Source organism: Gigantopelta aegis, chromosome 4 (genome assembly GCF_016097555.1).
Source record: "Gigantopelta aegis isolate Gae_Host chromosome 4, Gae_host_genome, whole genome shotgun sequence".
Taxonomy (NCBI): Eukaryota; Metazoa; Mollusca; class Gastropoda; order Neomphalida; family Peltospiridae; genus Gigantopelta; species Gigantopelta aegis.
The window spans coordinates 8,231,516-8,247,958 of record NC_054702.1 but is presented as its reverse complement, the minus strand read 5'-3'; the positions used below and the strand labels follow the sequence as shown (position 1 = coordinate 8,247,958).

Genomic DNA, 16,443 nt, shown 5'->3' with positions numbered 1-16,443 from the left:
GTGTGTGTGTGTGTGTGTGTGTGTGTGTGTGTGTGTGTGTGTCTGTGTCTCTGTGTGTATATGTTTGCGTGTGTCTGTCTCTGTGTGTGTGTGTGTGTGTGTGTGTGTGTATGTATGTATGTGTGTGTTTACCGGTCTCGGTGGCGTCGTGGTTAGGCCATCGATCAACAGGCTGGTAGGTACTGGGTTCGGATCCCAGTCGAGGCATGGGATTTTTAATCCAGATATTGACTCCAAACCCTGAGTGAGTTCCCCGCAAGGCTCAATGGATAGGTGTAAATCACTTACACCGACCAGTGATCCATAACTGGTTCAACAAAGGCCATGGTTTGTGCTATCCTGCCCGTGGGAAGCGCAAATAAAAGATCTCTTGCTGCTAATCGGAAAGAGTAGCCCATGTAGTGGCGACAGCGGGTTTCCTCTCAAAATCTGTGTGGTCCATAACCATATGTCTGACGCCATATAACCGTAAATAAAATGTGTTGAGTGCATCGTTAAATAAAACATTTCTTTCTTTCTTTCTTTCTTTCATTCATTCAGGGTCTTGATGGAAGAACTACATTATGAGTAATATGCTATTTTGAGACTCTCCTGTTTCCAACCCAGAGGGGGCGGGATTTAGCTCAGTCGGTTGAGTGCTCGCTTGAGGTGCTTGCGTCGCAGGATCGAACTACCTCGGTGGATCCATTCAGCTGATAGGATTTTTCTCGTTACAACCAGTGCACCACAAGTGGACAAAGGCCGTGGTATGTGTTTTCCTGTCATTGAGAAAGTGTATATAAAAGATCCCTTGCTGCATTATAACAAAATGTAGTGGGTTTCCTATGATGACTACGAGTCAGAATTACCAAATGTTTGACATCCAATAGCCGATGATTAATTAATCGATGTGCTCCAGTGGTGTTGTTAAACAAAACAAACTTCTTCCAACTCAAGAGTTATCGCTACGCTAATGGGTGTATACTACCAAATCAAATCCCATAGACGACAATAGTAACATATGTGGTTAAAACTCCTACCCCTCCCTTAAAGTGAATCATAAAAAAATTGAGGGTCAAGCTGCTCATTTCTGAGATGACGGGTAGCGTCTATGACTACCCTAGTTCCGCACAAAATTCGAGTACGGTTTTTTACAGGTACCCCATACATGTTTCAAGCACAAGGCTACTTGACACATTGGTACTAGATGAAATAAAATTGCATAGATGTATTTTTTTTGCCCAGATGAAACTAGGTTTTTTTTTCAAACCAACATTGTGGTGTTAACGTCTCTGTCAAAAGTTGGGTGCACCTCGAACTTTGAACCATGCGGAAGTTATTTGGTTTAATACTACCTAATGACTGCTATACTGTTTGTTTATACTTATTTTCGTGTTATGTCCAATTAAGGTTTAACTTTGCTATCCTGGGCACATACACCTCAGCTATCTAGACTGTCTGTTCAGGATAGTGGGTTAATGGTTAGTTGTTAGTGGTTAATGAGAGAGAAGTCGGTGCAGTGGCCATACTACACATTGATTCTTTAAACTCGTTCTTGGTGGGAGCCGGTACCGGGATGCGAACCCAGTACCTGCCAATCTTAATTAAGACCAATGGCTCAACAAGAACCCACCGAGGCGGATTACAAGCTACATATTACTTTACCACCTGTTTTGGTACTAATACTATTATACACAACCATGTATCATTACATGACTTTCCGCAGACAAGACGCTCATAGGAATTACACTTACAATTTGTTTGAAAAACATTCAGTTAAGACTGTATCCCTGGCGCAATCCGATAATCTCGCGCGAACACTCTCTTGGAAATTATCTATTTAAATGAGATTAACATGTGGCATCAGAGTTACGACGTCTGAGATAATAACACATCATACTGGTCACGGTGTTGCTGCTAAAACCTTCTGCTGGTCGTTGACATGGCGGCGGTGACAACAACGCTTACTGCGCCGACGACAACAGATCCCGGACAGAGATCTACTCAACGTGGAAAAGGTGAGTTGCTTTAACTTCTTAGATCATAATGGAAAATCAAAAATTAAAACTTAAAATGGAATAGTTCATGGTCAGCTCAAATGTTTTCTTGTTAACACTGTTATGAGGGAGTTTTGTTGCTACCTCTACAAATATTACGATATAAAACCGACAATATTGTTTTTCGGTTGTTTCCATTTTAATAACGCTTCAGTTTTTAGTATCAGGCGCACTTGCAGGGATTGGTGTAGGGGTGGGGCGGGGGCGATCTGTACTGTGGTGAAATAAATTATAGGGGAGGTCAAGACATGCAAAACCCGCCCCCGTACACGCTCCTCGGTATATTTTTATATACTGACGTTTTATGAATAGATTATCAATTGTTTTTAATTATCATTCCATTTCCTTTAAATCTTTTTTATAATTTGGCCCACATCCACACACCGTTAGTAAAAAAAAAATGTCTGTAGGGACGTCAGTTTTAATCAGTGCACCACGACTGGTATATCAAAGACTGGTATGTGCTGTCCTGTTTACTGCCAATACAAAATGTAGCGGATTTTCCCTGATGACGGTGTGTCAGAAATACAAAAAATGTTTAACATTCAATAGCCGATGATTAATTAATCCGTGTGCTTTTGTGGTGTGTGTGTGTGTGTGTGTGTGTGTGTGTGTGTGTGTGTGTATGTATATGTATATGTATATGTATATGTATATGTATATGTATATATATATATATATATATATATATATATTAAAAAATAATAATTAAAAAAAGGATAAAGAATGGATTACAACTGTTGACTTCTCATGTGTACCGTGCTAAGAAAAGATGAAAAATCTACTTCTTGAAGTTGTTTACTTCATTTAATTGCCAACTGCTTAGGAAAATATCTCAAGTTAAGTCCCTATGTTTAAAAAGATGGCTGTGAAAATTATTGTGATAAATGGTTTTGTGCACGCACGCGCACACACACACACGCACGTACGCACGCACGCAATGGGAGCTGTTGTTATTGTTGTTGTTGCTGCCAATACTGCCGTTATTGTTGTTGCTGTTTTTCGTTTTGTTATAGTTGTTATGACTGGTCTAACTTTTTTTGTTGTTTTATTTCATTTTCAAAACATTCTGTTGAACAGACTTCTTCTCCTCTCGTATTTCTTCGCTCTAAGGACGTTGTAACGTCATGGATGTCGTCAGCTCACAGACAAAGGTATGTAGTAACATGCATTACGCGCAATAAGACACACCTAAGTGACCTAACACAACAAAAACATCAGTTCTATACAAAACAAATAATTAAAGTCGTAGATCCTAGTTGTAACCTAGTTATAAAACAATGCATGTTGTGGTCTTAGAAACACCAGGATTACCAGAAACACTTCGGTTGTATGGAAATGTATAATGTAAACAATAAAATATAAGTAATGTTTGATTTCATAAATGGCTATAATAGTGAAAAATATGCCTTAGTGGGTTTTTTTAAACTAGGGTCTGTCACTTTAAAGCCTTTATCTCTATAAAAATAGATCTTTCATCATTTGGTATTGTTGGACTTTGGCGTATATATTTTGCAGATGTATCTTTTGTATGTTTTTAATAGATTTCAGAATCTGTTATCTGTTTGTAGTATGTGTATTTAACATACTAACAGAGAACCAGATGCTTACTTAGGGTTTCTTAATACACATATCATTGTTTTCGTTTCGACAAGGTCTTTAACGTATCTAATCAATTACTGTACTATATTTCACATATAGTGAAACTGGACTGTTTTCTGTAGAAAGCCTTTATCTGGTAATAATAGATATTATATAAATGAAAGACATTGGCATCAGATAGTTTAGATGAAGGATGATGTGGGCAAGAGAAACGCAGGTTTAATAGTTTCCCCCAACCCCACTCGCTGTGTAGAGTTTGTGCTAAAATGTATAACTATCGTATTTAAACCTCTCCAGAGAATGAATGCTTAAATTAGGGTTATTAAAAAAAAACACCTGTTTCCCTCTATAAATACCCGTTCGACGGTTTTGATAAGTTTCTTTTCAAATGTAAAGGTGCTCTTTGTGACTAGCATGAGAACATCCACTGAGGAGGTTTGTTACTACAAGCTTGAGAAGATCCTATATTGCTGTGTTTCAAAAAAAATTCCTTTCTTTCTTTGTATCCTTTTTTTTTTCCCTCTTTTTTAAATTCCCCTTAGTTATTTTGAGCTAGGTACGGCCACAGGTACTCCCATGTAATTATAGTACTAGCGATTTCTGTTTGGGGGCACCTGCGGGTACGGCCCTGTTTTTATATAATTTAGTTTCGTCCTGATGGCTATGACTTGTGTTTGTTTTAGGCGAATTTTTCGGTCCCTGGTGAGGAAACCCCCTCCACGAGTGACAAATCTCGGCGAGTGTCGGTCTTCACGTTCCCGTCATCCAAGGACGGCACTGACGACTCGGAGCCAGTCGGCAAGGCGTCCGCCATGTTCGGCCGCAGGTCGACCTTCAGAGGTTTCGCCAAGACGATCCAGAAGGTTCTGGCTCTGGAGAAGTTGACGAAGCTGGGTACCGTGATGAGGCCGACGATTAACTACGAAAACACGTACAGGCTGACTCCGGTCGACCGCTTCCACTACAACCCCGAGAAGGTGGAGCGCGCCATCATGCTCCTGCTGGAAGCCCAGCTCGCTAACGTCAAGTACGAGCCGAAGCGCTGCACTGCGCAGACTCGGCGGATCACGGACCTGGTGAAGACGAAGGTGAAACAGATGGACTTCCAGCGGTACAAGCTGGTGTGTAGCGTCATGCTGGGGCAGTGTAACGACCAGGGCATCGAGGCCGTCAGCCGGTGCGTGTGGGACTCGCAGGCGGACGGGTGCGCGTGCATACACTACAAGAACGACTCGCTGTTCGCCGTGGTCACCGTCTATGGCGTGTATTTCGAATAGTTAGCTTCTTCTCTCTTCTCAGAACAATTTGTATAAGAAAAAGTGTTTACATCTTGCTCACCGGGGCCAGTTTTACGAAGCGATCTTAGCGCTAAGATTAGCTACCTTATGGATTTACGGTGATCTTAGCGCTTAGAAAATCGGGTCCTGGAGCTAATTTCACAAAACATCGTGGACCGAATTTACAAGGGCTTAGACTTACACGCGTGTAACTACATACATTTACACTTCTTAAACACCTGCGTTTAAGAAAAACAAGGCCGGCTCTTGTGCCCAGGACAGGCATGCGCTACAACAGCTTGCTCTGAATGTGCACGTAAAGCCCTATGACATGATATGACCAGAAAATCTGGCTTCGTAAATTTGGCCACGTAAGTTTACGTTTACGACTAGCAGATATATCTGTCGAACAATTATATGTGGTTGCCAGCTATTTTATGCAGAAAAAATTCCATTATGGCGGACAAAACAAATTGAAATGTGTGTATTTCAAACTATATTAGTTGTACTGTTCGTAGTTATACAAATCGTGGTCTAGTCGTAGATTTACGTTTACGTGCAAAACTAGGCTTACGATGTTTTGTGAAACTGGTCCGAGTTGATGGAAAGAGGAATGTGTAAAAGTCAAAATTAATGCCTGTCTCTGAAAGAAGGTCCAAATTTGGTGATAATGGGTCATAATATAACAGAAGGCTTATGGGAGCAGGGGGGAGGGGGGAGGTCATATCTCGACGGACGATTTTTAATTCGTAAATGATCTCAAATACATTCCGAAACAAGTTTTAGATCATTTTTGAACGTGGGATCCAGTACAGATGATAGCTTAATTTCCTTACAAGTTTTCATGTTTGTTGTGACGGCCAGGAACGATATTACTTCTTTAAATTAGAATGTTAACTACGCGTATGTTATCATCTGTAGGTTATCTACTTGGGTGTTATCATCTGTATGTTACATACCTGTATGATACCTACTTGTTTAAATTAGAATGTTAACTACGCGTATGTTATCATCTGTAGGTTATCTACTTGGGTGTTATCATCTGTATGTTACATACCTGTATGATACCTACTTGTTTAAATTAGAATGTTAACTACGCGTATGTTATCATCTGTATGTTATCTACTTAGGTGTTATCACCTGTATGTTACATACCTGTATGATACCTTCCTATTATTATCGACCTGGTTAGCTAATGAAACCACTAGCTGCATGTGTTACCGGTGAGAAACAAGATTGTGTGCATTAATATGGTTAAAACATTGCAAACGTCCCCATACATGAATTTATTATAACATATTAAATAACTAGTGTTTATGTTTTATAAATACAGTATTATGTTTGATGTTGTTGGGGTTTTTTGTAGGCATGTTTGTTTGTTGTTTGAAACTGTCGTGCTTTATGTTTGTCTTTGTTTTTGTCTCACTAATCGTATTGGCTTTGACAATAAAACATTTAATAAACTTGTTTGCCTTTCTTTCTTTTTTTAATTAAAAACTTGCCAAGTGTTAATAATATTCACTTCGAGGGGTCAACCTGCAGCATGGTGAAGGTCACATATTGATGGTAGACGTTTAATATGCATAATAGCTGTTATTTGCTGGACATGACGACCACAATCTGAACAACAAAACCGTAACACATGACCAAGGCCGTATCTAAAAAGTAAAGTAAAGTTTGTTTTATTTAACGACGCCACTAGACCACATTTATTTTTTATCTTATCATCGGCTATTGGACGTCAAACATATGGTCATTCTGATACTGTTTTGTAGAGGAAACCCGTTGTCGCCACATAGGCTACTCTTTTACGACAGGCAGCAAGGGATCTTTTATTTGCGCTTCCCACAGGCAGGATAGCACAAACCATGGCCTTTGTTGAACCAGTTATGGATCACTGGTCGGTGCAAGTGGTTTACACCTACCCATTGAGCCTTGCGGAGCACTCACTCAGGGTTTGGAGTCGGTATTTGGATGAAAAATCCCATGCCTCGACTGGGATCCGAACCCAGTACCTACCAGCCTGTAGACCGATGGCGCCACCGAGACCGATCAAGGGCCGTATCTCTGCACAATGCAGAGTCGAATGGGCATTTGACAAAATAGTGGTCGATTCGATGGATCTCTATCTCGTACCTGTCTATAGGAGGACAGCCACTCCTGAGGAAATCCTTTACTGGAGATCTCGTCCCTTTTGCATCGTAAAAAAAGAGGACTGCTATTCCCAGACTAGTTTACTAAAGCAAAACAAGCACCGGGCAGAGCTTATTAGAACAAGTACAGCTGTGATGATATGCACTCATGAATCATCGCCATAACAGTGATGATATCAGGTGTTCGCTAAAATTAAGTATATCCTACCCCACCGGTGGCATCTGTCATGAGTAATGCCACTACAGTTCTCGTATGTCACTTTATCTGAAACGATGAACAAAAACTAAAATGTGCAAGAAACTACCACTAGGCGTCAGAAGATGCCAGCAACTGGAGGAACCACTTATACATTAATCTGCTTTTAAACAAGTCGGTGCATAATATTAAGAATTTGGGAACCATTGTCACAGTGTCCACTGCTCCCGACACTTTGAACATTGCTCTAAGGCCTTTTGTATGCATGGTGACAAGGTTTGGTATAGCCAACCTATACTACAACAGTGTCGATAATTCAGTGACCAGATGCTATAATTGTAACGAAATCTCGACAGCCCATTGACGAAGCCATATGATAGAGTGCCATGCGTCCTTTCACCCGAGTCGCACCTTTCTCTTCTCAACCTTGTACATTGTCCCCCTTTCTCCCTATCCGTCTCTCGATCTACATGTCTCCCTCCTTTCCTGATCTATCTGTTTGTGTGTGTGTGTGTGTTTGTATGTGTGTGTGTGTCCTTCTCTCTCTCTCCCTCTCTCCCTCTTTCTCTCTCTCTCTCTCTCTCTCTCTCTCTCTCTCTCTCTCTCTCTCTCTCTCTCTCTCTCTCTCTCTCTCTCCAGTGCCAAAATAAACATGTGCAGTTCAAATATTAATTAATTTATTCATTCATTCATTCATACATATATACACTGATTCATTGATTCACTCGTTCATACGTACGTACGTTCGTTCGTTCGGCATTACTGGATAATATATGACTCACTTAACACACACTAATTGAACAATGTGCCGGAATATCATTACACAAGTATTCCTTTCGTTTCCACACGATGTGTTTTGTTACAATAAGGTTTTACTGGACACTGTGACGAACATGGTATTGACTTCCACCAACACGCAGCCCCCAGCCAGGAGCTGCTAATCCTTCTGTTGTAGCAAATCTTCGGGTAGGTCACTTTGTACTCTCTTGGGCTATTATCTTCGTATTAACAGTAATCGGCCCCCCTCCCCTGGGGAGAGCTTATCGTGGTGTGCACTTGATGTTGATACTTGTAAACATATACATTCAGCGATTAACGATAGAGTTCTTTGACACCCTGTGGTAGTTCTGTTTCAATCAAATGGCAGTTAAACATAACAACTTGAACCTAAGATACCCGATAATCCAGATCGAGCATCATTCGAAAGCACTGGTGTAGCTACACGGGGATGGCGGTACATGGGTGGTATCCCCCCACCCACAAACCACACCTCCCCAACCAACCCACCATCTTGAATATTTTTCTGTCGCCCTATAACATGATTCACAGACAATGTGGTTGACCCACTCCAATATAAAATCATGGATACGCCATTTTTTAAAAGTGTTTTTTGTTTGTATGTTTTTCTCTTCTCCGACGCCAGGTCCTTTCATCCTTCTGGACGTGTTATTGATGAGACATCGTTATTGTAAAGGACAGAAGCTTTACTGAATACGACCAAAGCATTGCCGATGACGCACTAAGTACGTGATTCAGGACTTACCGAAGAATCCGGATTAAATAAAAGCATATATAGTGAATGAAGACAGACATTTGAAGACGATAACGTGATTTAGTTTACAAAATGTTTTGTACAAGAGCGGTCTTTATCACTGTCTGTATCGAGATCCTGTACGCCAATTACTGTAAGTGTTTGTACACATGTATTTATAAAGAAACTAGACTGACAAAGCTAAGATGACTTTCTTTTTATGTCTATATTGTATTATTATGAGTATGCATATAGGTTTGTTGAGGTTTTCTTATTGTTGCTTTGGTTGGTTGATTTATTTGTTTGTTGTTTTTATTGGGGGTTTTTTGGGTTTTGTTCGGGGTTTTGCTGTTATTTTTAGAACATGCTGAGATTCTCTCTCTCTCTCTCTCTCTCTCTCTCTCTCTCTCTCTCTCTCTCTCTGTTATACTCACTAACAGGGATACACACGAAAAATTATTACTTTGTGAGCGCTAAATAACAACAAAATAATAAATAAACAAAATGTTGTTTAAGGAGGCGTAGTGGAATGGAATTAATTTACCTTAATCTTTCTCTTCTTTTGAGAGCATAAACATGATGGAGAAAATGTGTCTGAAGTTCACATAATGAAACGGTCCATTGCCACACTCTGCTATGGATACACAATTTTTAAAGTGGAAGAAGCGCTGTTATTTAATATAAGCGAAATGCATTTATAGCCAGTTGTTATTCACCCTGTAAAGTCAACTCAGTTAGACATTTAAGAAATAATTTTTCCAAGATCAACCAATATGAATTCGCGTGAAGGAAGGAAGGAAATGTTTTATTTAACGACGCACTTAACACATTTTATTTACGGTTATATGTCGTCAGACATAATATGGTTAAGGACCACACATTCAGAGAGAGAGGAAACCCTCTGTCGCCACTTCATAGGTACTCTTTTTCGATTAGCAGCAAGGGATTTGATATGCACCATCCCACAGACAGGGTAGTACGAATTCGCGTTAAAGCCAACAGCAAATATATTCATTTTAATGTTGCCATGTTGTTAAACATTCTAAATTTATTTATTTATTCCTGATTCGTTTATTCCTTCAGATGAACCTCGAAAAGCTGGTGATGACATCATGGATGATATCTATAATATTGCCCACAGTTTAATGACCGCGTCAACTGCTGACCAGAAGCACAAGTCAAATGACATAAATCGTCTAAGATCTTTTGTCATGGGTGAAGCGAAAACTATCCCCACGAATGCCAACCTGCTTGCTGATCACGTGCAGACAGCGTCAGTAACAGACGACAAACGTTCCATGGAAGCAGACGTTGAGCTCACGGACATCAACATCCGGGTTCTGAAGAAACGCTGGAGTCGCATGATGTTCGCCTGTCACTGTACCGGATTCCATGTAGGTTGCCACAGCAACAGTTACTGTTCCCGACGCTACGGCCACGACTTTAAGTGTCGTCGTCATTGTTGTGGTACATCATGCAAGCTGCATTAGACGAGGCCCGTTATAATCCCACCCACTGCTCATTAAACTTAAGTATTTGTATTTCTTTGCCTTACCCCCCATTTGTTTTTGTTTTTCAATTTTTCCTTATAAATAAGCTGTTCAAAAGTCATGGGAAAATGCATATAAAAGATCCCCTTTTGCTAATGGGTAACAACATGCGCCTAAATTCCTTCATCAAAAGTGCGCACCCATTCTCGTTGGCTTAATCCTTCGAGACATTCCAAATTCCATAGCACCATACCACCCTACGCCTGTTACTGGCTATGGTCGGACTGCTGGTGTTCCCTTGCGCCTGCCAGTGCAGACGGTACCCCCCTCCAACCCACCCCACCCCTTTCCTGGACAGAGGAGCTGGCCGAGGCCGGTACCTGTGCCCAGGACAGGCTTGCACTACAACAGCTTGTCCTGAATGTGCACGTTAAACACTCTGAGCTGACCTGACCTGTCCAGGGCCCTGTTCCATGAAGCAATCTCAGCCCTAAGATCACCGTAAGTGGATAGCTACCGTATGCATTTACGGTGATCTTAGCGCTAAGATCGCTTCATGGAACGGGGCTCTGGTGTATTATTAACATTTCTACTTTAAGGTGATCTTAGCGCTAAGATCGCTTCATGGAATGAGGCTCTGGTGTATTATGAACATTTCTACTTTAAGGCGATCTTAGCGCTAAGATCGCTTCACGGAACGAGGCTCTGGTGTATTATTAACATTTCTACTTTAAGGCGATCTTAGCGCTAAGATCGCTTCATGGAACGGGGCTCTGGTGTATTATTAACATTTCTACTTTAAGGTGATCTTAGCGCTAAGATCGCTTCATGGAACGGGGCTCTGGTGTATTATTAACATTTCTACTTTAAGGTCAGGTTCAGTTGGAGACCTGGTGGGACGTAGCCCAGTGGTAAAGCGCTCGCTTGATGCGCAGTCGGTTTGGGATCGATCCCCCTCGGCGGGCCCATTGTGCTATTTCTCGTCACAGCCAGTGCACCACAACTGGTATATCAAAGGCCGTGGTATGTGCTATCCTGTCTGTCGGATGGTGCATATAAAAGATGCCTTGCTACTAATGAAAAATGTAGCGGGTTTCCTCTCTATGACTGTGTCAAAAATGACCATATGTTTGACATCCAATAGCCGATGATTAATAGATCAATGCGCTCTAGTGGTGTCATTAAACAAAACAAACTTTTTATTTTTAGTTGGAAACCTGAATCCCAAAACATTTTCATTAATCTGAGTATTCCGAATTCAGTTCGGTTATATCATATTATGTATGAGTATATTTCAGGTAGTTACAAGTGCTTCTTAACAATGCCAACGGTAACTACTGAACACTCCCCAGAGTGGTCAGACTAAGCCTGCAGTTAAAAGCTGATGGAGAATGGCAGGTGTGTGGCACATATAGCCACAAGAGACAGCAGTTGGAGAGACAAGGACGGGGATGTGGAGGTGGACAGCGAAAGACGTTAAAAGATAGGAGTTCCAGATCGGGACAAATTAGATGGAATTCAAAGGAGAGAAAGGAAAGGGGGCAGTGGGATTAATTTGTTTTAATCCCTTCATCATGACAGTTGGTAGTCTGACCCTAGCATAATGAAAACGACTGTCGACTGGCCCATTATTTACCAAAACCCGTAAGATGTTCTTCCATGATGAAAATGACAGTCGACTGGCCCATCATTTACCAAAACCCGTAAGATTTTCTTCCATGATGAAAACGACTGTCGACTGACCCATCATTTACCAAAACCCATAAGATTTTCTTCCATGATGAAAACGACTGTCGACTGGCCCATCATTTACCAAAACTCGTAAGATTTTCTTCCATGATGAAAACGACGGTCGACTGGCCCATCATTACCAAAACCCGTAAGATTTTCTTCAATGATGAAAACGACTGTCGACTGGCCCATCATTTACCAAAACCCATAAGATTTTCTTCCATGATGAAAACGACTGTCGACTGGCCCATCATTACCAAAACCCGTAAGATTTTCTTCCATGATGAAAACGATTATCGACTGGCCCATCATTACCAAAACCCGTAAGATTTTCTTCCATGATGAAAACAACGGTCGACTGGCCCATCATTACCAAAACCCGTAAGATTTTCTTCAATGATGAAAACGACAGTCGACTGGCCCATCATTTACCAAAACCCATAAGATTTTCTTCCATAATGAAAACGACTGTCGACTGGCCCATCATTTACCAAACCCCGTAAGATTTTCTTACATCATGGAAACGACGGTCGACTGGCCCATCATTACCAAACCCGTAAGATTTTCTTACATCATGAAAACGACTGTCGACTGGCCCATCATTTACAAAAACCCGTAAGATTTTCTTCCATGATGAAAACGACTATCGACTGACCCATCATTTACCAAAACCTGTAAGATTTTCTTCCATGATGAAAACGACAGTCGACTGGCCCATCATTTACCAAAACCCATAAGATTTTCTTCCATAATGAAAACGACTGTCGACTGGCCCATCATTTACCAAAACCCGTAAGATTTTCTTACATCATGGAAACGACGGTCGACTGGCCCATCATTACCAAACCCGTAAGATTTTCTTACATCATGAAAACGACTGTCGACTGGCCCATCATTTACCAAAACCCGTAAGATTTTCTTCCATGATGAAAACGACTATCGACTGACCCATCATTTACCAAAACCTGTAAGATTTTCTTCCATGATGAAAACGACTGTCGACTGGCCCATCATTTACCAAAACCCATAAGATTTTCTTACATCATGAAAACGACTGTCGATTGGCCCATCATTACCAAACCCGTAAGATTTTCTTACATCATGAAAACGACTGTCGACTGGCCCATCATTTACCAAAACCCGTAAGATTTTCTTCCATGATGAAAACGACGGTCGACTGGCCCATCATTACCAAAACCCGTAAGATTTTCTTCAATGATGAAAACGACAGTCGACTGGTCCATCATTTACCAAAACCCATAAGATTTTCTTCCATAATGAAAACGACTGTCGACTGGCCCATCATTTACCAAAACCCGTAAGATTTTCTTACATCATGGAAACGACGGTCGACTGGCCCATCATTACCAAACCCGTAAGATTTTCTTACATCATGAAAACGACTGTCGACTGGCCCATCATTTACAAAAACCCGTAAGATTTTCTTCCATGATGAAAACGACTATCGACTGACCCATCATTTACCAAAACCTGTAAGATTTTCTTCCATGATGAAAACGACAGTCGACTGGCCCATCATTTACCAAAACCCATAAGATTTTCTTCCATGATGAAAACGACTATCGACTGACCCATCATTTACCAAAACCTGTAAGATTTTCTTCCATGATGAAAACGACTGTCGACTGGCCCATCATTTACCAAAACCCATAAGATTTTCTTCCATGATGAAAACGACTGTCGACTGGCTCATCATTACCAAAACCCGTAAGATTTTCTTCCATGATGAAAACGACGGTCGACTGGCCCATCATTACCAAAACCCGTAAGATTTTCTTCAATGATGAAAACGACAGTCGACTGGTCCATCATTTACCAAAACCCATAAGATTTTCTTCCATAATGGAAACGACTGTCGACTGGCCCATCATTTACCAAAACCCGTAAGATTTTCTTACATCATGGAAACGACGGTCGACTGGCCCATCATTACCGAAACCCATAAGATTTTCTTACATCATGAAAACGACTGTCGATTGGCCCATCATTACCAAACCAGTAAGATTTTCTTACATCATGAAAACGACTGTCGACTGGCCCATCATTACCAAACCCGTAAGATTTTCTTCCATGATGAAAACGACAGTCGACTGGCCCATCATTTACCAAAACCCATAAGATTTTCTTCCATGATGAAAACGACTGTCGACTGGCCCATCATTACCAAAACCCGTAAGATTTTCTTCCATGATGAAAACGACTATCGACTGGCCCATCATTTACCAAAACTCGTAAGATTTTCTTCCATGATGAAAACGACTGTCGACTGGCCCATCATTTACCAAAACTCGTAAGATTTTCTTCCATGATGAAAACGACGGTCGACTGGCCCATCATTACCAAAACCCGTAAGATTTTCTTCAATGATGAAAACGACTGTCGACTGGCCCATCATTTACCAAAACCCATAAGATTTTCTTCCATGATGAAAACGACTGTCGACTGGCCCATCATTACCAAAACCCGTAAGATTTTCTTCCATGATAAAAACGACGGTCGACTGGCCCATCATTACCAAAACCCGTAAGATTTTCTTCAATGATGAAAACGACAGTCGACTGGCCCATCATTTACCAAACCCCGTAAGATTTTCTTACATCATGGAAACGACGGTCGACTGGCCCATCATTACCAAACCCGTAAGATTTTCTTACATCATGAAAACGACTGTCGACTGGCCCATCATTTACAAAAACCCGTAAGATTTTCTTCCATGATGAAAACGACTATCGACTGACCCATCATTTACCAAAACCTGTAAGATTTTCTTCCATGATGAAAACGACAGTCGACTGGCCCATCATTACCAAAACCCGTAAGATTTTCTTCAATGATGAAAACGACAGTCGACTGGTCCATCATTTACCAAAACCCATAAGATTTTCTTCCATAATGAAAACGACTGTCGACTGGCCCATCATTTACAAAAACCCGTAAGATTTTCTTCCATGATGAAAACGACTATCGACTGACCCATCATTTACCAAAACCTGTAAGATTTTCTTCCATGATGAAAACGACAGTCGACTGGCCCATCATTTACCAAAACCCATAAGATTTTCTTCCATAATGAAAACGACTGTCGACTGGCCCATCATTTACCAAAACCCGTAAGATTTTCTTACATCATGGAAACGACGGTCGACTGGCCCATCATTACCAAACCCGTAAGATTTTCTTACATCATGAAAACGACTGTCGACTGGCCCATCATTTACCAAAACCCGTAAGATTTTCTTCCATGATGAAAACGACTATCGACTGACCCATCATTTACCAAAACCTGTAAGATTTTCTTCCATGATGAAAACGACAGTCGACTGGCCCATCATTTACCAAAACCCATAAGATTTTCTTCCATGATGAAAACGACTATCGACTGACCCATCATTTACCAAAACCTGTAAGATTTTCTTCCATGATGAAAACGACTGTCGACTGGCCCATCATTTACCAAAACCCATAAGATTTTCTTCCATGATGAAAACGACTGTCGACTGGCCCATCATTACCAAAACCCGTAAGATTTTCTTCCATGATGAAAACGACGGTCGACTGGCCCATCATTACCAAAACCCGTAAGATTTTCTTCAATGATGAAAACGACAGTCGACTGGTCCATCATTTACCAAAACCCATAAGATTTTCTTCCATAATGAAAACGACTGTCGACTGGCCCATCATTTACCAAAACCCGTAAGATTTTCTTACATCATGGAAACGACGGTCGACTGGCCCATCATTACCAAAACCCATAAGATTTTCTTACATCATGAAAACGACTGTCGATTGGCCCATCATTACCAAACCAGTAAGATTTTCTTACATCATGAAAACGACTGTCGACTGGCCCATCATTACCAAACCCGTAAGATTTTCTTCCATGATGAAAACGACAGTCGACTGGCCCATCATTTACCAAAACCCATAAGATTTTCTTCCATGATGAAAACGACTGTCGACTGGCCCATCATTACCAAAACCCGTAAGATTTTCTTCCATGATGAAAACGACTATCGACTGGCCCATCATTACCAAAACCCGTAAGATTTTCTTCCATGATGAAAACGACGGTCGACTGGCCCATCATTACCAAAACCCGTAAGATTTTCTTCCATGATGAAAACGACAGTCGACTGGCCCATCATTTACCAAAACCCATAAGATTTTCTTCCATAATGAAAACGACTGTCGACTGGCCCATCATTTACCAAAACTCGTAAGATTTTCTTCCATGATGAAAACGACTGTCGACTGGCCCATCATTTACCAAAACTCGTAAGATTTTCTTCCATGATGAAAACGACGGTCGACTGGCCCATCATTACCAAAACCCGTAAGATTTTCTTCAATGATGAAAACGACTGTCGACTGGCCCATCATTTACCAAAACCCATAAGATTTTC

The 16,443-nt window shown here is 41.0% G+C and overlaps 2 protein-coding genes across 2 annotated transcripts; both read left to right on the top strand.

Moving 5' to 3' along the window:
- Nucleotides 1–1,722: 1,722 nt before the first annotated feature.
- Nucleotides 1,723–6,221, top strand: LOC121372591 (dynein light chain Tctex-type protein 2B-like). Its single transcript, XM_041498997.1, has 3 exons — nt 1,723–1,997; nt 3,117–3,190; nt 4,322–6,221. The coding sequence occupies exons 2-3, from the start codon at nt 3,164–3,166 to the stop codon at nt 4,913–4,915; spliced, it is 621 nt and encodes a 206-aa protein (XP_041354931.1). The 5' UTR covers nt 1,723–1,997; nt 3,117–3,163; the 3' UTR covers nt 4,916–6,221.
- A 2,543-nt stretch (nt 6,222–8,764) lies between these two features.
- On the top strand, nt 8,765–10,328 carry LOC121370939. The gene is made up of 2 exons (XM_041496487.1): nt 8,765–8,949; nt 9,879–10,328. Exons 1-2 carry the CDS (start codon nt 8,889–8,891, stop codon nt 10,283–10,285), a joined length of 468 nt encoding a protein of 155 aa, XP_041352421.1. The 5' UTR covers nt 8,765–8,888; the 3' UTR covers nt 10,286–10,328.
- Nucleotides 10,329–16,443: the final 6,115 nt, after the last annotated feature.

Excerpts from the sequence above, each read along its gene's own strand:
- LOC121372591 (XM_041498997.1), top strand. The coding sequence starts at position 3,164 with ATGGATGTCGTCAGCTCACAGACAAAG. Across the intron at positions 3,191-4,321 it reads TCGTCAGCTCACAGACAAAG|GCGAATTTTTCGGTCCCTGG; the intron begins GTATGTAGTAAC and ends TGTTTGTTTTAG.
- LOC121370939 (XM_041496487.1), top strand. The coding sequence starts at position 8,889 with ATGTTTTGTACAAGAGCGGTCTTTATCACTGTCTGTATCGAGATCCTG. Across the intron at positions 8,950-9,878 it reads GATCCTGTACGCCAATTACT|ATGAACCTCGAAAAGCTGGT; the intron begins GTAAGTGTTTGT and ends TTATTCCTTCAG.